The 22,980-nt window shown below is 42.8% G+C and overlaps 1 protein-coding gene across 1 annotated transcript; it reads right to left on the reverse strand.

The window, feature by feature from the left end:
- Positions 1-19,407: 19,407 nt before the first annotated feature.
- Positions 19,408-22,966, reverse strand: IRF2BPL (interferon regulatory factor 2 binding protein like). The gene has a single exon (XM_048855557.2). The coding sequence runs from the start codon at positions 22,346-22,348 to the stop codon at positions 20,147-20,149; it is 2,202 nt and encodes a 733-aa protein (XP_048711514.1). The 5' UTR covers positions 22,349-22,966; the 3' UTR covers positions 19,408-20,146.
- Positions 22,967-22,980: the final 14 nt, after the last annotated feature.

Raw genomic sequence — 22,980 nt, forward strand, 5'->3', positions numbered from 1 at the left:
TTCAAAAAGAACATGTGCAAAGCACTTCACTTACGAAGGAAAAATCAAATGCACAGCTATAAAATGGGGAATAACTGGCTGGGTGGTAGTACAGCTGAAAAGTATCTGGGGTTATAGTGGTATGAGTCAACAATGTGATGTAGTTTTGAAAAAGGCTAATATCATTCTTGGGTGCATTAACAGGAGTGTGGCATATAAGACTTGGGAGGTAATTGTCCCGCTCTACTCAGCCCTGGTGAAATCTCAGCTGGCATACTGTGTCCAATTCTGGGCACCATGCTTTAGGAACAATGTGGATAAATTGGAAAGTCCAGAAGAGAGCAACAAAAGTGATAAAAGTTTAGAAAATCTGGCCTATGAAGAAAGATTTAAAAAAAAACAACGGGTATGTTTAGTCTTGAGAAAAGAAGACTCAGAGGGGACTTGATAACAATCTTCAAATATGTTAAGGACTGTTATAAAGAGGATAGTGTTCTCCATGTTCACTGGAGGTAGGACAAGAAGTAATGGGCTTAATCTGCAGCAAGGGAGATTTAGGTCCGATATTAGGAAAAACTTTCTAACTGTAATGGTAGTTAAACTCTGGAATAGGTTTCCAAGGGAGCTTGTGGAATCCCCATCATTGGAAGTTTTTAAGAACAGGTTGGACAAACCTGTCAGGGATGATCTAGGTTTACTTGGTCCTGCCTCAGTCAATGCAGGGGGCTGGACTTGATGACTTCTCAAAGTCCCTTTTAGCCCTTCATTGGTATGATTCTATGAGTAGTTAAAATCTATCTAGTCAGGTCCAAATTGTCAGCCATTCTCCATTTTAGAGAGACAAAGTGGGTGAGGTAATATCTTTTATTGGACCAACTTCTGTGGGTGAGAGAGATTTCAGAGTAACAGCCATGTTAGTCTGTATTCACAAAAAGAAAAGGAGTACTTGTGGCACCTTAGAGACTAACCAAAGCTTTTGAGCTTACACAGAGCTCTTCTTTTACCGGAAGAAGAGCTCTGTATAAGCTCAAAAGCAAGTCTCTCTCTCACCAACAAAAGCTGGTCCAATAAAAAAATATTACCTCATGCACCTTGTCCCTCTCATCCTGGGACCAACATAGCTATAACAGCACTGCATAAACCCTCCATTACAGGGATGTAGTAAATTTGAATGCAATCATTCGCATATGTACAATCTGCATTTATGCATGCAAATCAGGTAATTAGGTGCAAAATTACGTGATTTGAATATGTAATGTTAGAACTGAGCAAGTAATATGCAACAAAAAAAGTATACTATTATTATTTTCTTCACAAAGTGTCTGCAACCAGACTGGGAAATAGTATTTTTTATTCAAAATTTGTCTATTTCATAAACAAATAATTTTGGGTCTTGCAGATTTGTTTGTGAACTGTTCATTGTGAATATTTCACGTTGAATTGTTTAATTACATAAGTGAAGTAGTATCGGTTCTGTTTTCTGTTTGGATACTCTGTATAACTAACCAACTCAGAACAAACTCTGAATTCTACAATCAAATCTACAATTTAAAAATTGCTGTCACTGAATATTAAAGCTTAAAATTCAATTTTTGTCAGTATTTTCACAAATAAAGCTTGAGTACTAGAATGTTCATGGAAAGTGAATAATAAAGAGTTGTAAACACAGCTGCATCAAAAATTGCTTTTGAATTCAAATATTCATTGATTTTTCTCCATTATTCATGCAACTCAATTGCCATTCAGTGTGTACAAATATGTGGTTTGCATACAAAAGCAGCTGCATATGCAGAAAAAAAGAAGCTAGCTGAAAACATTGTCCTTAGAGTCTGGGGGATTTTGAGGGGTATATGTAACAGACACTCCTTGGCAAAGGGTCACCTATTCTTTGCGACCAACTCTTGCCTCAAGCCTGACAAACTCACTACACCAAACACATGTCTTGAAGGGTATTTTTAATCCATAAGGGTAACCAGTAAGGTGTCTACAGAAAGACTAACCTATCAAGATTAATAATTATTGTGAGATGTTTATACAGATAATATTTAAGGAATAATGTGTTTATATTGAAAGTATGATTTATGATTGTGGAGTAAAAGTTAGTCACCAAGGGATAATATGTCTTGCTGGTGGCCCAAACAGGAGGAAGTTGTCATTCCATCTTAGTTAGCCAGTGATGTAATGCAAGCCTCACTCCATCTCCAGACTACCAGTGGAAAATTATAAGAAAACTGCAAACAATCACATATTTGGAGGCAAAAATGGAACATTACAACAGAAAGGGGATCTCTGAATGGAGATAAGACTGTTTCAATATAACACAGGGGGAACAGGCACTCTGTGTACTTTCACTGAGGAAACACCTTGTGAGAGGGGGGTGTTCTCATGAATGTTTGGATCCTGGTTCCTGTAAAGTCAGTCAACTCAGCAACAGAGTGAACCTTGGGGGGAGAACCTACTTTATTAGATAGAAAAGGTAACTGTTAAGGTGTATGCCCTACTGTGTTTGTTTTATTTTGCATTGTAATAATTTGTTTCCATCTCTCTCTCGTTTCTAGTTGAAGTTCTGTTCTATTCTTAAATAAGCCTTATTTTATGTTAATACAAGTGGTGTGTGTGACAAAGGAATGGTAGTTTAAGGTAAAACTGATAAATGGGGGTATACTATTCCTTTGGTATAGAGATTCCAGTATTTCTGTGAGTAGCCAATGTCAGGGGATGCATATCAATGGGGCTTGATTCAATGGGGCTTGATTCAATGGGGCTTAGGAACTAGGGTGCACTTTTTGTTAACCTGCAAGGCAAAGACAGGCCTGGCATAGCCCCAGGAGAGTGACTGAAAAGCTGGTGGTGTTAGGGAGTTCACACCCAGTTACCACAAGCAAGACTCCCTCATGCTGGATGCAGGGGCTAACAAGGTGACTCACAGTCCTAAGAACCCTGAGAACTGCCACAGTACATTAATCCCTCACTGGGTCTAAAGGGATTAACAAGAGCCTGTGGGTGCAATCAGCCTCACCCCACTATACCTGCATAAGTGTAAAACCTGGAGGGAGGAGTTAAAAGGGCTGAATCTGGCTAAATTAGGCCCTGACCAGGAAGGCAAGCAGATCTCTGGCTTTCACTCTGAGAGAGAAGCCTAGCTGGAGTCAGGGAGCTGAGCAGGACTGCTGGCAGATAGAATCTCCTGCAAGAAAGGTATATCTGCAACAGGGAGACAGGACCCATGAAGTTGCGAAGAGTGTCAGGAAGTGAGTCTGCCCACAACTCTATGGGCTGGTGAAGGGGCCTGAAAGGAACAGTAAGATTTCTGCTGACTCAGGGACCGCCCTGTGTGAGGAAGAGGATAAAACTGTCCTGCTGCAGAACCAGCTGAGGGTAGAAAGTGCTACAAAGCTCTGAAGTGAGCCTGTGAAAGAGACTCAGAGAGAGGAAAGCTAATGATACATTGGGAGTCCAGGAAGAGGTTGAAGCAAAGGCCTAAGACAGGGCAAGGTAGGAAAGAGTCCAGAGAGGCAGCAAAGAGTCTGTGTAATCAGGCCTTGACTGCCTATTCAAGGGTCACTGGACCAGAACCCAATGGAGAGGGAGGACCTGGGTTCCCCCACCAGCCAACTGAGGAAGGTGAAGTGGACACCACACCCCCAACAAGGGGTAAGGGACTAGTAAGTCTGAATTTGGATTGAGGTTCCAACTTGAAGCTGCAGCACTATTAGTTGTTGGACTACTGGTTTACCACTAGGGGCTGAGTTGCAAGAAGCAGCAGACTACTAGAGGGCCAGAACAGCTCTCAGCAGGCCCTGAGTCTGCCACACAAACAACACCAAACCCAGGCACCGGGGGATGCATCAGCCAGTGAGTCACATGCTTACATGGATACTTTCTAAAGAACTATAGTATAGTATGGTGTAAAGTAGAGCAGTCACATCCTAGGGACAATCAAATTAGAAGCATTCCCTCACATACAGACACGGGGGGCAGGGTTGGCTTAGTGCAAGATAAGCATATACCCAGAGAGGGCTTTGGGATCATCCCTGACTTTGAGCTCTTCTTCTCTCCCACATCTCCTTTGTCTGCCGATCTATCACATCTCTGCTACTCTACACATCTACCACCATGCTTCCTTTGGTTCATCGTCCTTTGTTGTGCTCTGTCTGGCTCAGAATGTCTGTTTCAGAAGGTAAACTTTTCAGGCACAGAGTGGTCTTATTGGTCTATAAGGCAGCATGTATACCTATGGTGCTCTAGTTGTAGAATGAATGAACGAATAAATAAATAAATAAATAAATAAATTCACCTCTGCTGCAGTGAATAGCCAAACCTTCATCTCCTTTCACATCTGCTACAGCAGCTCTCTTCTCTTCATCTCCACAAGTCCCAGATCTCAATACTCCAGCATGTAAAGAATTCTGCTGTCTGTGCCCTAACAAATGCAAAGAAGCACAATCATGTTGCCTCATCCTGTGACAGCTCCGCTCGTTCCCTATTCATTTCAGGATTAAGTTAAAAATGGCCCTTCGTTGTTTGTAAAATCCGGCACAGACGGACTCCCATGGACCTTGTCTCTCTGTATTCCCCTCTCTGCTCTCTCCTCTTGTCTAGCATCAACCTCTTCTCTGTTCCTTCCCCCAATTTCACCAATGTTGTTACAAGAGCCTTCTCTTCTGTAGCTCCTGCTGTCTGGAACAAACTTCTGATATCTCTGCCTCACAGACTCTCCATCTCATTTCAAATAATCACAACTAATACTTTTGTTTTCTCTCTTGCTTCTATCTCATCGTTTCTTTCTCCATCTGCTATTATTTGTTTATCCCTGTAATTTAATTATCTAACTTTTCAAAACATTTTGGACTAGTTTATATGAAAAACACTATGTAAAATAAAATTGTATTGTGGGTAATTGTTTTGCACTATTGTTTCCATTTTCCCCAGGTGTTCTTTTGCAGCTAGTTTTTAAATATGCAAACCACTTCTGTGGCATGGGAAAAACCTGCAGAAAATGTTGGACCTTTGTTTATACTCTTCTTTCCAAAAGCAACATCTGCATTTCTGTAATACTTTTACACTCTGTGGATCTGTTATAACTTATAAATACAGCTAGAATGTGTTTAGATGTATTCAATATAGTGGAAAAGATTATTTCCCTCCCAAGAAAGTGTTATATGTTAATGATGACTCATTTCCAGGAAGGGGGGAAGAGGACTGAGGACACCCCCACAGGGAGACATGCCTCTTGTCTGGACTGCATTCATTAGAACATAGGTACAGACATACTAAATCGCATCCTGTGTCCATCAAGTCAAGAATCCTGTCTCTAAAACAGTGTCCCACATTAGATGCTTCAGAGGAAGGTGCAAGAAATCTGCAGTAGAGAGACATAGGATAGTCTGCCCATGGCAATTTTATAACCTCTAATACTCTAATAAAGTAGAGATCGGCTTAAGCCCCGATGCGTGAGGTTTTAGATCTCTTCCAAAACTATTTTAGTATTTACTATTATAACTGTGGATATTCTTGTTGTTCATATAAATGACCAATCCCTTTCTGATTCTAGCTAAGTCCTTGTAATCAATGCCATTCTGTGCAATGAGTTCCACAGTCTAATTATGTGAAAAAGTATTACCCCTTTCCAATTTTGAATTTTCTACCTTTCAATTTCACTGAATGTTTCCTTGTTCTTGTATTAGGGGACAGGGAGAATACATGTTCCAAATCTATCTTCTCTGTATCATGATTTTATATAATTTTATCATGTTTCCTCTTATTCATCTCCTCTCTGAGATAAACAACCCCAAGGTTTTCTATCACTCTTCATATGAAATCTTTTCTATGACCCTAATCATTCTTGTTGCCTGTCTCTGATCCCTTATAATTCTGCAATATCTTTTTGAGATGGGGTGACCAGTACCAAACACAGTGTACTGAGTTAGGACAAATCATTGATTTATATAACGGGCATTTCAATATTGTATGTATTATTCAACACCCCATTCCTTATGCATCCCAGTATTTTTGATTGCTTTTTTTGACCATAGTTGCACATTGTGCAGAAAGGTTTTCAGTGTCCACAGTGATGCCTAGGTCCTTTTCCTGAGTTAATACATTTAATTTAGAACTCAGTATGGTGTGATAATAGTTGATAATATTCCCGCCAATGTGCATATCTCTGCATTTATCATTAATTTCATCTGCCACCCATTCACCTACTATAAGCATGATCATTACTACTGCTATATAAGCATGATCATTACTACTGCTATATAAGCTTTGTCTTTGCTCACACATCCCCTTCCTACTCTTCATCATCCCACTCATTGAGTCTCTTAAAATAAGGGACCATGTCTTAGTCTTTTGTGAAGCAACTAATACACCTTTAGCTGATACTAAATAAAAATTAATAATCAAGATAACTAACAAGATCAAAACTCAAATGCTGTCATCTTGTGACACCCTTGACTCTGATTATATGTTGCCCCCGTCCCAGAAACCACTGATTGTAGGTAGTCGCTCATTCTTGGATGTGTGATTGGAAGGGATGCCTCACCTCAAGGCCCAACAGTGGCACCTTTTCATTCTGTCTGCAGTGCCTTCACTGATTCTTAATGTCATACAAATATTTCTATGTATCTGTCCATCCAGATATGTACGTGTCCCTCATAACAGTGTACGAGCACCTTCCAAATGCTTAGATAGAAAATAATAACAGTATTTCTGTCTTCTTTCCCAGCCTCCTTTTTCTCTGCCTATGGCACACATTCTCACTTCATACTCTACTCCAGATCCGGAGTCTCCACATCTCCTTGACATGTGATCCTAAAGAGCTATATTTTTATTTCTTGATCTTTCCTGACAGCAATCCTCCCCTCTCACACCCAGAAATTTCATTTATATAAGTGAAAAAGTACAGCAGCACATCAATGTAAACTTTATAAGTCTAAGCTGTGGTAAAAGGAATTAGAAAACACTGAAGAACAAGAATGTGAGTACAGTAGAACCTCAGAGTTACGAATACCTCGGGAATGGAGGTTGTTCGTAATTCTGAAACTTTTCCCATGGCTGCAGCACAGCTGCAGGGAAGGGGTGTGGTGTGGTTTGGTCTCTATATGTCTTGGGTAGCAAAGTCTGAATTCCATTCTTGCTCTCCCTAAACATGTTGCTTGCCATTTTACACATGATTTCCTTGGTTTTCAAACGCTTCCTACCCGTTTGCTAAATACTGTAGATGTGAGTTTTTAAAGTGGACAGTGAAAATCAAATTTCGACCCAAGATCCTTTTTAATAAAAACAATTAAAAAAATTAATACAAATGTTCATTTTTTAAAAAAAATTTCAATTAAGAGAAAGTGCTTATACCAATATGTAAACTGTCCCCTGAGGTATATGCAAATCAAGCAGTGGGCTACTGTAATGGAATACAATTAGCCTGATTCATCTATCCTCACAGTTCAAAAATGAAATGCAGAATAAAAAATAATCACATTAAAGCAATATTAAAAAGTAGATTTTTAAAAATCACTTAATTATGAGTATTCAGATTTTCGTAGTGTCTAGAAGCCCTAGTCATGGACCAGGACCCCATTGTGGTAGGTGCTATATGCTTTATTTGTAACAGCAGGAAGGAGATGAATTGATTTTTAAATTATTTTTAATCTCACATTGTCCCATAAACAATGGTGCTGCATATCCACACCTGTCACTGCAGCCATACATAGCTGGACAGCAAAGACAATGCTTACTTTGATGTCATGTGCATTTCCATGGCAACCTACTTCTGTCATACACATATGATTCAGAGGGACCGTGGATAGAAATGGTGTTTAGCAAGGTGCACCCAACAAAATATCCCAGTTAACTGCTTTGATCATGAGAATTCTTATAATGACCCCATTCATTTAAACAATATTTAGTTGTAGGTAATGTGTGGCGTGTTTATGATCCAGCAAGATTCTTTACACCTGCCTCCCTAGGCATGCCCCAACACAGCTGAGGATTGCAGATCTCCAGGGAAGAAGAAAAGGGTGGAGACCTACCAAATGACAGAACCTTCCACCATGAGGAGGTTTCAAGCCCTAACTTGTAAAATATGTGCAATTCACTAATATAAAAATAAAACCATAAGAACTAAAAAGATATAGGAAAGATGCTGCAACCCATTGAAAGACCTTATGCAAGTTGCTCCTTCATTAAACACATTCAATTATCAAGAAGCACTGCTTCCTCATATGGCATAGAGATTTCTGCATTAAGAGAGACAGATACACAAGTGACTGGGAATTTCTGCATCATTTCCCAATACTTACCTGTCACCATAAACTTCCAGACAGCCCTTCAAGGAAAGATTAATTAATGGATTAATCAATTTGCCTTGGTTTCTGGTCCTTTTTAACTCAGCTTGATCAAAAGTCCATGGGAAGATAACAATTGATAGTGTCCCTTGTGCCTCCATCCCTTCCACCCCCAAAACAGTAATGATCAAGGGCTACAACTATACATTGGAGAGGTTGGCAGGGGGGAAGTTGATGGGGGAAAAAACTAAATTCAAGGCTACAACTGACATTTTTTCATGTCAAAAGCATAAGAGTACATACAACACTTATCAAGTTACATTTCTTCAAAGGATGCTTCCTTCTGATGTAGAAAAGGGAACAATCCTTCACTGAAGGAGGTGAGATAGAAGAGATGCACTAAATGCCCTTTTTCGTCTTTACACTGTAAGCTCTTCAGGGAAGGGATTATATTTATGTGTAGTGTGCAGTATCAAGAACATTAACAGCATTAAATAAGTAATGAATTACTGTAAAAATAAAGTCTATGGTTTACCCCTGGCTGGAGCCCATGCCAGAGCTTGTTCCTTAGTTTTAGTTCCACAGGTTTTGCCCCTTCCTTAAAATTATTTTTAAATGTTTTTTTCTTTACAGAAAAGTAAAAGGAGCCAAGGCCTAGTATGTCAAGTTGATCAGATCAAAGGCAGCAGCAACATAAGATCAGTCAGAGGCCTATAAATTCTAAGATCTATAATTTCCAACAATAGGCCAGATACTCAGTCCTCCTGCCCCTGTTTCCTTGCCCACAAAAAGTGGCTGCCCCACCCCAGCTGTACACCAGTCTAAACATGTTTAGTAAAAATCCAGGCTGAGGCATGATTTTTCTCCTTCACTCTTCAACGTGCTTAGCGAAAGACACAATCACAGAAATGTAGGGCTGGAAGAGACCTTGAGAGATCATCAAGTCCAGCTCCCTGAACTGTGGAAGGATCAGGTATACCTAAACCATCCATTATAGGTGTTTGTCCTGTTCTTAAAAACCTCCAATGATGGGAATTCCACAATGTGCCTTGGAAGCCCACTCCAGAGCTGGACTACCTGTATAGTTAGAAAGTTTTTCCTAAGAGCTAACCTAAAATCTTCTTCGGTGCAGATTAACCTCATTACTCCTTGTCCTACCTTCAGTGGACATGGAGAACAACTGATCACTGTCCTCTTTATAACAGCTCTTAACATATAAGAAGACTTATCAGATCCCCCCTCAGTCTGCTTTTCTCAAGACTAAACATGCCCATTTTTAAAAACCTTTCCTAAGTCATGTTTTCTAAGCCTTTTATCATTTTTGTTGCTCTCCATTGGACTCTCTCTAATTTGTCCACAACATTCCTAAAGCGTTGCACCCAAAATTGGGCACAGTACTCCAGCTGAGGCCTCACCAGTGCTGAGTAGAGTGGGACAATTACCTCCTGTGTCTTACATACAAACATTCCTGTTAATACACCCAAGAATGATATTAGCCTTTTTTGCAGTTGTCAATTTGTGATCCACAATAACCCCAAAATCCTTTTTAGCAATATGACCACCTCTTGCCAGTTATTCCCCATTTTGTAGTTGTGCATTTGGCTTTTCCTTCCTACATCAAGTACGTATGACTTTTCTTTATTGAATTTCATCTTGTTGATTTCACACCAAATCTCCAATTTGTCAAAGTCATTTTGAATTCTAATTCTGTCCTCCAAAGAGCTTGCAACCCCATTCATCTTGGTGTCATCTGCAAATTTTATAAGCATACTCTCCCCTCCATTATCTAAATCAATATTGAAAATATTGAATACCACCGAACCCAGGACTGACCCCTGTGGGACCCCACTAGATACATCCTCCCAGTCTGACAATGAACCATTGATAACTACTCTTGAGAACAGTCTTTCAACCAGTTTTGCACCCACCTTATAGTAATTTCATCTAGACCACATTTCCCTAGTTTGCTTATTAGAATATCATGTGGGACTGTGTCAAAAAACTTATTAAAATCAAGATATATCACATCTACTGCTTCCCCCCATCCACAGGGCCAATAACTTTGTCAAAGAAGGAAATTAGGTTGGTTTGGCATAATTTGTTCTTGAGAAATCCATACTGGTATTTCCTTATAATCTCATTGTCCTCTAGGTGCTTACAAATTGATTAATAATTTGTTCCAGTATCAGAGTTAGGCTGACTGATCTATAATTCCCAGAGTACTTTTTCTTCCCCTTTTTAAAGACAGGTACTATATTTGCCCTTCTCTTATCTTCTGGGACCTTCCCCATCCTCCAGAAGTTCTCAAAGATAATTGCTCATGAACTCTAAGGCCAGAAGGGACCATCATGATCATCTGGTCTGAGCGCCTACATATCGTAAGCCTCAGAACCTCACCTACCCACATGCCATTGTAGACAATCTTTTCATACCATCCCCTCCATAAACTTATCAAGCTCAGCCTTGAAACCAGTTCATATTTTTGCCCCCACTGCTCCCCTTGGAAAGCTGTTCCAGAACTTCATGCCTCTGATGGTTAGAAACCTTTGTCTAATTTCAAGCCTAAACTTGTTGATGGCCAGTTTATATCCATTTGTTCTTGTGTTAACATTGACCCTTAACTTAAATAACTCCTGGTGTTTATCCCTCTGATGTATTTATAGAGAGCGATCATATCTCCCTCTCAGCCTTTGGTTAGGCTAAACTAGCCAAACTCCTTAAGCCTCCTCTTGTAAGGTAGGTTCTCCATTCCTCTGATAATCCTAGTACCCCTTCTCTGCACCTGTTTCAGTTTGAATTCATCCTTCTGAAACATAGGAGACTAGAACTGCACATAGTATTCCAAAGGAGGTCTCACCAGTGCCTGTATAATGGTACTAACACTTCCCTATCTCTATTGGAAAGACCTCAACTGATTCATCCTAGGGTTGCATTAGCCTTTTTCACAGCTGCATCACATCAGTGGCTCATAATCATCCTGTGATCAACCAATACACCCAGGTCTTTTCTCCTCTTCTGTTGCCTCCTGTTAATATATCCCCACCCCATTTTATAGCAAATTCTTTTTGTTAGTCCTAAGTGTATGACCTCACACTTTGCACCATTACATTTCATCCCATTTCTATTACTCCAGTTTCAAGGTCATCCAAATTTTCTTGCACGATATTCCAGTCCTCCTCTGTATTGGCAATACCTCCCAACTTTGTGTCATCTGCAAATTTTATTACCTCACGTCTGGCCAAGATCATTAACAAAAATGTTAAATAAGATTGGTCCCAAGACAGTTCCCTGAGGAACTCCATTAGTAACTTCCCTCCAGTCTGACAGTTCATCTGTCAGTATGACCCACTGCAGTCTCCCCTTTAACCAGATCTTTACCCCCTTTTCAATTCTCATATTAATCCCTATCTTCTTCAATTTATTAAATAATTTCCTATGTGGAACTGTATCAAATGCCTTACTGGAATCCAGGTATATTAGATCTACAGCATTTCCTGTGTTCAGAAAATCTGTTATCTTCTCAAAGAAAGAAATCAGGTTGGTCTGTGGCAATCTACCTTTTGTAAAACATTGTTGCATTTTATCCCAATTATTGTTAACCTCTATGTCCTTAACTACTTTCTCTTTCAAAATTTGTTCCCAGACCTTGCATGCAATTGAGGTCAAACTAATGGGCCTGAAGTTTCCTGGATTACTTTTTCCCCTCCTTTCTTAAAAACAGGTACCAATTCTCCAGTTATAGGGTATGACCCCCAAATTTATGGATTTATTTAAAAATCCTTGCTAGTGGGCTTGCAATTTTATGTGCCAGTTCCTTTAATATTCCTGGATGGAGATTATCCAGGTACCTTGATTTGGTCCCATTAAACTGTTTTAATTTGACTTCCACCTCAGATGTGGTAATTTCTGCTTCCATTTCCTCATTCCAATTAGCCACCCTGCCAATATCCCTAAGCTCCTCACTACCTTTATTAAAAACTGAAGCAAAGTATTCATTTAGGTGTTGGGCCATGCCTAGATTATCTTTAATCTCAACCCCATCCTCAATTCCACTTCTTTCCTTGTTTTCTTTTTATTTATATGGCTAAAGAACCTTTTACTATTGATTTGAATTTCCTTTGCAAAATCCAACTCTGCTTGGTTTTTGGCAGTTCTTATTTGTCTATACTGTAGCGCTTTAGTATAGACAGTACCTATGCCAACAGGAGGGATTCTCCCATTGGCACAGGTAATTCACCTCCCCAAGAGGTGGTAGCTAGGTTGATGGAAGAATTTTGCATTCCCCTGACCAACATTGTTACACCAACACAATTTTCTAGTGTAGATCAGACTTTCTTACTACCAAGCGGTAGCTTTCCCTGCTGATCCGTCCCTTCTTACATTCTTTGCAGGCTTTTTCTCTTCTCTTAGGCCTGGTTTACAGTAGGAAATTAGGTCGGTTTAACTACATTGGTCAGAGTGTGAAAAATCCACACCCCTGAGGGGTATAGTTAAGTCAATCAAATTCCTCGTAGACAGCGCTAGGTCAATGGAAGAATAACTCCATCAACCTAGGTACTGCCTCTCGGGGAGGTGGATTACCTACATTGCCAGGAGACTCCTGCCTGTCAGCATAGGTACTGTCTACACTGAAGTGCTACAGTGACACAACTGTGCCACTGTAGCGTTTTAAGTGTAGACAAGCCCTTAATAACCTGCTTAAGATGCTTGTTCATCCAGTTTGGTCTGCAAACCTTGCGTAAGAATTTTTCCCCCTTGCTTGGGATACAGGGTTCAGATATGTTCTGCAATTTTGATTTAAAGTAATCCCAAACCTTCTCCACTTTCAGATCCTTGAGTGCTTCAGTCCAATCCACTTCCCTAACTACTTCCCTTAATTTTTTTAAGTTTACTCTTTTGAAATCAAGGACTCCTTGTTGCAGACCTATTCAGTATTTTTCAAGGTATCGAAGTTAGGCTGACTGGTCCATAATTCCCCATGTCCTTTTTCTTCCCCTTTTTAGAGATAGGTATTATATTTGCCCTTCTTTAGTCTTCTGGAACCTCACCTGTCCTCCAGGAGCTCTCAATGATAATTGCTAACAGTTCTGAGATTGCTGCAGCTAGTATGCTAGGATGAATTTCATCGGGCTCTGCCCACTTGAATACATCTAATTTATCCAAATATATTTGAACCTGTTCTTTTCCTTTTTTGGCTTGCACTCCTTCGCCCTTTGTTAACATTAATTGTGTTGAGATGAGAGTGCCTTCGACAGATTTTGATCATAACAATTTAAAGCAACCCTCCTGCCTTTGATTTGAATGTACTAAGCTCTTACTGAAGCCAAGGGGAGAGCTCCTATCCTCTGACACATACGCACGCTATCCTTCACCCCAGCCCTTGGTGTATTGCATCAGCAAGAACTGCAGCAGGCTCTAGCCTTGAAACCATTTGTATGAAGGACACTGAAAAGAAGCAAACAGCCTGGCATTGTAAAGCAGTGCAAGCATTTCAGACTTTTTGTGGTTATTACACAGGTTTCATTATTCTTACCTAGGAGGGAGGGGAATCAGTAGTTGGAGCAGTAATCAAAGGGCACAGTATCTGACCTTGGCTAAATCACTTAGTGGAAAACGGGTAAACTAACACAGAGTGGGTATACCCTTGCTTCCTTGGTGTTGGGATCCTTAATTAGTATTAGTAAAGCATTGAGAACTGTGCATGAAAGGACCTTGCTTATAACAGGGCAAAATATTAGTATTACCTCAGTGAGAAGCTTCTATGCTGGCCCCTATACCCCACTGGGCTCACCCTCCTCATGGCATTTGGGCTTCAGTACTCTAAGACCAGAAGTACAGTAGTACACACATTAAACTAGGAGGCAGCTGGCACAGTCAAAGTCAGGCTGCTTAAGTGGTTGTTTGCCCAAAAAGACGGAGGAAATAGTGCCCTAAGCTTCCACCATGGCTGCTTTCTCTGCACATTCCTCCTGTAATTCTGATTATTACCCAGCGTGCAGATAACTCTGAGTCAAGGCTTTGGAATGAGTGTAGCTGCCAGGAGCTGCATGCTCTGAGTGGAGAGTTACAGTTTAAGCCAAGGTGAAGCTCCTTCCCTCCAGCCAGCTGTACCCTGCCTTCCTCTGCTTCATATAGCCACCCCTTCACCTACTTGCAGAAAAGGAGATTTAAACTCCTTCACCCCACAGAGCACACACAGGGATCAGTCCCATTGAGAATCTCTCAACCTAACAGTAATCCTGAGGAGTTTAGCCTCTACTAATAAATCCCACCCCATCCCCTCCCAATCTGCTTCCATGCAAATCCACTTGTAGGTTACTTGAACAATAGCAAAACTGTAAACAGTCCTCGGTCTGGCAGCCTGCAGGGAGGGGAGGAGGAGGATGACAGTGGGGAATTCTGCTCGGCTCCTTGAAGCTGCACAGACATGTTCCACATCCCCCATTCCAATCCTCTCTGCACAGGGCAGGGGGTGGGGGGTGGGAGTGTCACATGACTGTCTAGTCCGGGGCCCAGTCAACTGGAGTTAATTCCATCTGTGTTCACATGCCATGGCATTCCAGTGCCGCCTCTCCCAGGGTTTTGCCTCTGCAAAGCAGCCAAGAACAGAGCTGCTGCTGCAGCAAGAAACTGGGGTGGGGTTTCCAGCCTGAACCTTTATTCACAGCAGAGCTAAACAAAGCAAAGTTCCTTTCTCTTTAGCAAGAAAATAAACCAGCCTTGAGCTAGCCAATCCCCCTAACAGTTCCAGGTATTTACTCACAGAATATTCATAGCTGGGGAGAAAACACAGCTTTTGCTCTAGCTCTCTTTTAAGAGAGGGAAACAATGGGAAAAAAACATCAGAAGAGGGAAAGGATAGTTATTTTCCTTCTAAGAAACCATTCTTAACCTAACATGGAGAGTAGCAGCAAACAACTTTTTGAGCTTTCTTGGTGAAAGGGCATAAAACCAACAGAGAATATGATTTAGCTACGTTTGGCTTGAAGGGAAGGGTTCTGATCTGATGCCAACTCAGCTGAAATGTAAGAAGCTTGACCCTCCTCACCCTTACCCCCCCCCTTCAAATAACCTTAGAAGGGCGCAATGGGAAGGCAATCCACACAGCAGCAGGAAGAATGCAATATCACCCAGTCAGCAGGCTTGTATGTGTGTATGAGACACTCACATTTCTTTGGCTGCTGCAGCCACCATCAGCAAAAGAAATCAAACAAGCTCCATTTCAAAAAGCCAGGAAGCTAGCTGGACTGTACAATATAGTTACCTATAAACTAGCTGGCACCAGGTAATCTAGCCCATTCAACCTCTCTGAAAATCATCTTGGACAGGCTTGTAGCAAGTGTCCCCCTCTACACCTCCTCCACTTATCTAACTGATCCCCTTTGCTTTTCTCTCTCTGTGGACTGGTTGTTGTTGTTTTTAATTCTGTGGATGGCTGACAGGGAGTGGTGGGTTTGCTAGCAGAAATTTTAAATAACATACAATCTCTCATTATTCTTTTAATGGGGTAAAAAACAATGTTCACCAAGAGAGAGTTTGATTCCTACAAAACCCTACGTGGAAGGTAAGGAATGTGGGTTTAGGCTGTATTGTTACATTCTCATGTCAAACACGTGTAGAGAGAGCCACTTTCCTCTGAGAAAAATAGTTGTGAAACAGCATCACTACAGACATGCATTTTTAATTTTAAAGACAAACAGGGAAAAAATTACATCTGCAATTGCTTTCATATTACAATGCAGACAGCTCCATTCCCTCCAAATGTTCTTTTTATTAGCAATTCTAAATGCATGGGATGAATTGTCGAATGAAATCTCATTATAAAATGTCCAAAGACCTTATGCAAAAGACCAATATCCTTATGCAATTTATACCAACACTGATAATATTTTAAAACATGTAATTTTCCTTTTATTTTGGAGGGTATAGTCACATCCTCTCCTCCTCCAGGGAATGAATATTAGGGAATATGTACAGTGTTTTTGGTAGAAGATGCATACCGTAATGGGTTCTGATGGCTGAAAGCCAAGGGGGAAGCTGTTCTACTTCAAGAATAGCCTTATAAGAGTCGGCATTACATTGACAGTTCAATACTCTACTGAAAATTTACAGGATGTGTCACTTTGGCACAGAGAGAGGCTGCTAAGGCACAACATAAACCACCCTACTGTGAATGGAGAATGGCTGCATACCAGCAAAAAGAAAATGGCAAGAACTGCACATCAACCACTACATAGTAGTACAGTTGTGAATCTCAGACCTCCAAAGAGACAAAGCCCTTTCCTTGAGGTGAAGAACATTTCTGCTTAGTTATAAGACACCAAAAGAAGCAAAGACAACGTCTATCCAGTGACTACTACACGTTTTCAAAGGTATGTTGCCAGCCAGTGTGAGTTTAAAGAGACTGTCATTTCAAAACAAAGGCACATATGACCAGTTTGGGGCTAAAATGTTGAGTGAAGCCAGGATCATGTTTGTGTGCATAACACTGCTAAAAAAAAAATCACCACAAAGATAAAAAAGATTTGTTTTAAATAAGACTTGCCAAGGTTGCTATGATCACAGCTCCTAATCAAACTGTGCAACATTTTCAACATATATAACCCATCCCCTTTGCTACAATTGTGTTAAGTTTTGTTCAAACATATAAATCTCTAGCTAAGAAAGAGCTGCCAAGTTTTTAAAAAATACCCCCTGCCATGCTTATTCTGCCCCATTTCTTAGCAACTAAAGGTCCAAATCTGCTTAAGGTAATGGCCAAAATAATCTATTTTTGAAAAGCTGTTTGCAAAAAAGTTTAAATACTTCCCTCTTTTAAATAAAAAAAGAGAGATTAGAAAAATGAAAACCTAGAGAACCGAGTACATAATATTTATAATCACAAATTTCAGCAACGATTAGGTTTTAACTGACAAATCCTAAGGAGAAAATGACACTCAAAATATATACAAATCAACTAAATCTCTATAACTGAACCCCCCCCAAAAGATTACAGCTTGTGGACATCTTCAAAAAGAAAAAAGCTGATGGAGTGGGATCAAACAAACGCAGGCTGATATGCCCAGACTGGCTGCTTAATGGGTCACAGTAAAAGAAAAGGTCACATGGTCACACAAAAAAATAAAAAACCAACCCTCCATACAACAAATGCCTTCTAGCTATGGTTAACTTTAATTAACTACAGTATTACAATTCACTTCAAGCTTATTTTCCATACATGTCTACTGTCTTTCACCTTTCCCTTGTCTGCTAAAAATCAGACTGGCATTCCTTGAAAACTGATTGTTATTTTAAAAAATACTAAATAACAACAAAAGCTTTTGGAGAATACTTAGCTATAGTTCCTTTCAATTACCTAAATCCACCAAAACAGAGTTTTCTATAATTAATGACTGATTGGAATATTACAAAAGTTGCTCTACTTATATATTCAGTTAAATCAGGATATTCTAGTTTCTGTGACATGGTTAAATGCCGAATCACCAGCAGTGTTTTATGTTTTAATGGTGGGTTAAAATCCACACATTAATATTACTTTATTCTTATTATGTGTTAAACAGAAACTTCATGCATTTGCAGTAGGTAAAAACCTTGTTGGACAGTCAATAAAACATCATTTTAATCCCGCTATCTCTGACTGGGGAATAAAATCCTATGTGGTAGCTCCATGTTCAAAAATATACACTTAAAAATACTATCAATATAAGTCCACATTTTTTAAAATGTGTAGTTTGTATTCAATAATTAACTCAGAACCTTCTGTTGTGCATTATTAGCCCAAGTTAATTACCTCAGAGGAATGGGTTATGAGATTCATAAGCAACAATACAACACTTGGTCCATGATTAAAAAAAATACAAGGTCATTTCCTTAAAACATGAGTATAATAATACCAAGGGATGAGTCTCAAAGCAGGTAGGAAAGGAAACCACAAAGTAGCAGGAGACTGTAGCTACAAAAAAGAGTAAGGATGCATAATGCACACAAAAAGACCATAGACTTAAGGCTTCCACCATTTCATTTATCACTTCTACCAGGAATAGAAACCAAGTTTATTATTAGCAGCAACCAGATACAAGGCCAAATGCCAACCAGACTGTTAAAAGTGCCTCTTCACATCAGAGTGTTTTTTTCCAAGGTCCCCAACGTTCAATGAAACTCACTGCTCACAACCTATGACACAATGCCCTAGGGATACCTCTCTGTTCTGTTAATGATACTGCAAAGGGACTTATGCTGATGTTTTTGTTTAAGATTTTCTATCCTTCCTCCCATTTGCCTCACAAAGAGGACAAAGTTCGCACTAGGTTTGTTTGCATTTTCTAGCCAGGAAGAGGCCTGTGTATTTACTTTGCCTGTTGACCACCTAATAGGTATTCCAATGCCCCACCCCTCATCTCCAGAAAATGCAAATGTCACTTTAAAAAGTTAATAAGATGAACAATCACATTTGCCCATTGCCAGTAAGAACAGATTTTAATGCAGAGCAGTTAGTAATCATTCTCCACCTGAGGGGGGAGGGGACACCACAAACCCTGAACTGCCCTACCAACTTAGTTTTCATCAAATATTCATCAAAACAAAATAAAAATCCAGTTACTAGAGGCATTAGCTATACTCAAGTGCAGCACAAACTGCATAAATTGTTAGCTGTCCTTTTTGTGCTGAGCTCAATTACATAGTCGTGCATTATCCAGAGTCCATTATCATTGCCAAGCTTCAATGAACACTTTTTAAATTTTCTAAAGTTATTAGCCACAATGCTGGACTTTTGCATAAAAGAAGGTTGAATTTTTCTAAGATTTCAGTCCTCATTAAATTGTACATGCAAAGGATGCATCGAGTGTAAAGACACTTTGCAGCTGGAAAGCTTTAGGGGGGAAATGAGATGCAGAAAAAGTAAACAGAAAATGCTTAGTCAGCAACTGTTACTGCAACATTAAAGGTGAAATGTAAACAGGCACAGAGCCAAGATCTAGATAGGTTTGATAACATCATCATACATATATGCGAGTGTGTGTACAAATGCCACAATTATCAGAATGAAATGCAAGCTTTTGGATTAAACAGACTTTTTAAAAGGCAACATGTTTTGCATCTGTTGCCCAAGCTCTGAGAAAAATAAAACTTGCTACTCAAGAAGTATTAATATCAATTGAATTTATTACAATTTACTAAGCTCCAAGGCACATTACAGTGTTCTGTTAACTACAGAAATGTATAAAGGACAAACAGAGCATGTTTTCCATGTACAGCATTTTGCTCTACTGTTCAAAAGCATCCGTGCATCAATAAAGCAAAAACAAAAAACACATGAAGATTAAAAACGTTCAGATCAATAGAAACAAACTGAAACATTTTCCTTACAAACTTGCAACAAAAAACACCCCCCAAACCACCCGCACCGTTTGCAAACAAAAAACAAAAAAAGAAATAAAGTGAAAGACTAACACTCAGGGCTCGTAAAACATAAGCTGTCACCATTTTTGTAGCAATTTTTTTTTTTTAGGCATCAACACTGGCCTTGGCAAAAAAAAAAATATTTTTTTTGTATTTTTTTGCGTTTTTTCTTTTTTCAAGAAGTGCATACATTTACAAAAATACACACCAGCAGCAGGTAATCGCTAAGGGCTATTAACTTTGTACCTAGCCAACACACTGCCAAAGAAATGAGAACAGGTATTATGGAATAACCAAACAATAGAATATTCTGTTTAACAAAAACCAGCTCTATCCTTCAAATGAAGAAGAGTACATACCTTTGTTTCAAAATATAGAAACATACGACGAAAATAATGTCTATACATAAGACTAACTTTTGCAGTTTGTTATATTCACAATTCTACATCTTCAGGAGGCTGAAGGAGTTTGATTTCCTATCTTTAAGGGTCTCTCTCCTTTTTCACTTTAACGTCCCCAGCTAAAATGGTAGCGATCTCGCCCTGCATAAATGCCCAAGGCACATTGGAACCTACTAGGGGGCACTTCTCTCCACTGGGGCAATAGACCTCGCCAGTTGCCCCTTGGGCCTTGATGCTCTCTCTGGAGCAGGGGAAGCAGAACTTGTGGCTGGGCACAGACGGACACTGGACGAAGTGGGTGTCCTCCAAGCGTTCGTGGCAAATGGTGCAGCACAGGGGCCCGCTATTGGCCATGGGGGAATCTGGAATGTTTTGGGGGTGCACTTGGTCCATACCAGGGTGGGCACTGGGGGGGGGAGGAGGGGCCACCTGCAGGTTCATGTCCCCGTTGCGGGAAGCCAAGCGACGCTGGCCCGGCACTGAGGCCGGGGACACCGGGCTGCTGCTGTTCCTGCGGGTGGAAGTGGTGGAGTGAACCGAGCTGCCATCCTTGGGCGAGTGGGCAGTGCCCAGTGTGTCGGCCACCGACATGAGCGCGGCCATGGGGGACTGTCCGTTTTGAGGGGCCGACTCGGGCGGGGTGGTCCGGTTGGAGTGAGGCCCCAGAGGCGGCGGAGGTGGGGGTGGGGGCCCCCCTCCGTGCACCGCCCCGAAGCCCCCAGCCGACATGGTGAGTTTAAGCGCTTCGCTCTGGCTGGCCATCCACTGCTGCCGCTGCTGCTCGTCACTCAGCTTCAGGGCCCCCTCGGCCGAGTCCGAGGGCTCCGGGGACGCCTTCCTTTTGCGCATTCCCCCGCCGCCGCCGCCTCCCCCGGGGCCCCTGGAGGCTGCCCCGGCCCCCTGCGCCCCGCCGACTCCAGCTCCCCCCCGGGGCAGGCTCACCAGGGCAGTGGGGAGCATGGGGCAGCTAGCGTCCAGGTAGGGCTGAGGCAACATATCCGCGCCCACCAGCTCCTTGAAGAAACGCACAGACTCAGGCAGCAGGTCGCCCAGGAGCCGCCAGTCGCCGGAGCCGTGTTTCTTCTCGTACTCCAAGTACTTGAAGCCGGAGGAGAGGCCGCGGCCAAAGTCCTTCATGCAGTCCTGGTACATCTGCTTGGCCACCCCCGAGGCGCTGGAGAAGACAGTGCCTGAGCCGCTCGGGTACTCAATGAAGAGCTTCAGCTCATAGTCCATGCCCGGCTTAGAGACTGCATCGAAGGCGAAGACGCGGCCGAGAAGTGCGTGGTCCTTCTTGAAGCGCACCTCGTAGGGGGTGCAGCCGGCCAGGGTAAGGAGCGTGTCCCGCACGATCTTGGGCTTGCTGGCCCACTCCTCGGCCCTGTTCCGCAGACTCTCGCTCAGCTCGGCCAGCGCCTCCGCGTTGCGCTGCTTCTCCTTTAGCTCCCGCTCCTGATCGCTGCTGGACACCGAACCTGGTCGCTTCCCGCAGGCCTCGGAGGACGAGCCGCTGCCACCCCCACCGCCGCATGTGCCCCCTTGGGAAGAGGCGGAGGAAGCTGGGGGCCCCCCGCCACGGCCGCTCAGCCCCCCGTGCGGTGGAGGTAGCGCCACGCCAGAAGCTGTGGGGCCGTTGAGTAAAGTCTGTGGAAGCAGGTTGGGCGGCACGTTCATCTGGGCCCCGCTAGCCCCCGGGGGGAGGCCGGGCACGAGGCCCCCGTGTGCCCCGCGGCGGGAGGAGGAGGAAGAGGATGATGAATTGGGGCTCTGGCGGTTCAACTCTGGGGGGCCGTCCTCAGGCGGCTTAGGGAAACCATTGGGGCCGCCCAGCCCGTTGGGCAGGCGGGCAGCGTGGCTGCTGCCCAGGCTTCCCGGGGGCGGTGGATATTCAAAGCGGCTGCGCTGCTCGGCTGCAGCGGCACTGAGTCCGTAGCGGTCCAGACTGGACTGGGGAAGCCCAGCAGAAGCTCCTTTGGAGGAGGCGTCCACATGGTTGAGCTGCTGTTGGGCCGCCGCGGCCGCTTCTTTGGCTGAGAGCGGCACAGCCTTGACCCCGACAGGAGGCGGGGGGCCTGGGGAACGGCCGTCCTGGAAGCAGCCATGCGCCCTCTTCAGCTGCCGGGCAGTCTCGATCACAAATTCTATGCGGTCGGCACCCTCGTAGTTCACGCAGCCCCGGCACACGGGCTCTGTGAAGTCCCAGATCATGGCCCAGGGCATGCGGGGCAGGTCGCAGAGGTAGCATGACTGTCTCCGAGACGAGGACACCTGCGCAGCGGACATGGTGGAGCTGGCTGCTGGAGCTGCCTGCTGCTGCGGAAGGGGTGGGGGTGGGAGAGGGGTATCGCTGCGTCTACCACCCCCTACTGGTACTGAAGAGGGGGACTCTCAGACCTGGTGCTATTGCCCCTTTGGGCCGGGGTCGTCTAGCTTTTCACTCACTGTGGCTGATGGACGGGGCTTCTTCTACCTGGTGCTGACACTGTTGCCCTTGGGCTGGGGGATCTCTTCTACTGTTCTGATGGGGGTGGGGGGTCGCCTTCGAGCCGCTTCTGTTTCCCTGCGTTGTCTTGCTCTCCGCTGCTCCTCCTCCGAGAAAGGAGGGAGGTGCACGGTGGAAGATGGGGGTCCCCTTTCTATTCGCAGCTGATGTCTTATGAGCTCGAACTCAGCTACCTGCTGATCCGCTGGTTAGAGAGGGGACCACAAGGAGCTGTTCGGTCCCGGGAGCCCTGGCGACTTTCCCAAGTGCTAGGCGCACAAGATGAGGGAGCAGCCCGAGGGCAGCGGCGGCGACTCGTCACGGCGGCAGCAGCATGGCGAGCGGCGCCGCCTGCTCCACACTCACATCCTCGATCGCTCCTCGGAATTCGAATTTGGAATCCTGAGTGTCACTGTGTGCTACTCTGCGTTCC

Source organism: Caretta caretta, chromosome 6 (assembly GCF_965140235.1).
Source record: "Caretta caretta isolate rCarCar2 chromosome 6, rCarCar1.hap1, whole genome shotgun sequence".
Lineage (NCBI taxonomy): Eukaryota > Metazoa > Chordata > Testudines > Cheloniidae > Caretta > Caretta caretta.

Excerpts from the sequence above, each read along its gene's own strand:
- IRF2BPL (XM_048855557.2), bottom strand. The coding sequence starts at position 22,348 with ATGTCCGCTGCGCAGGTGTCCTCGTCTCGGAGACAGTCATGCTACCTC.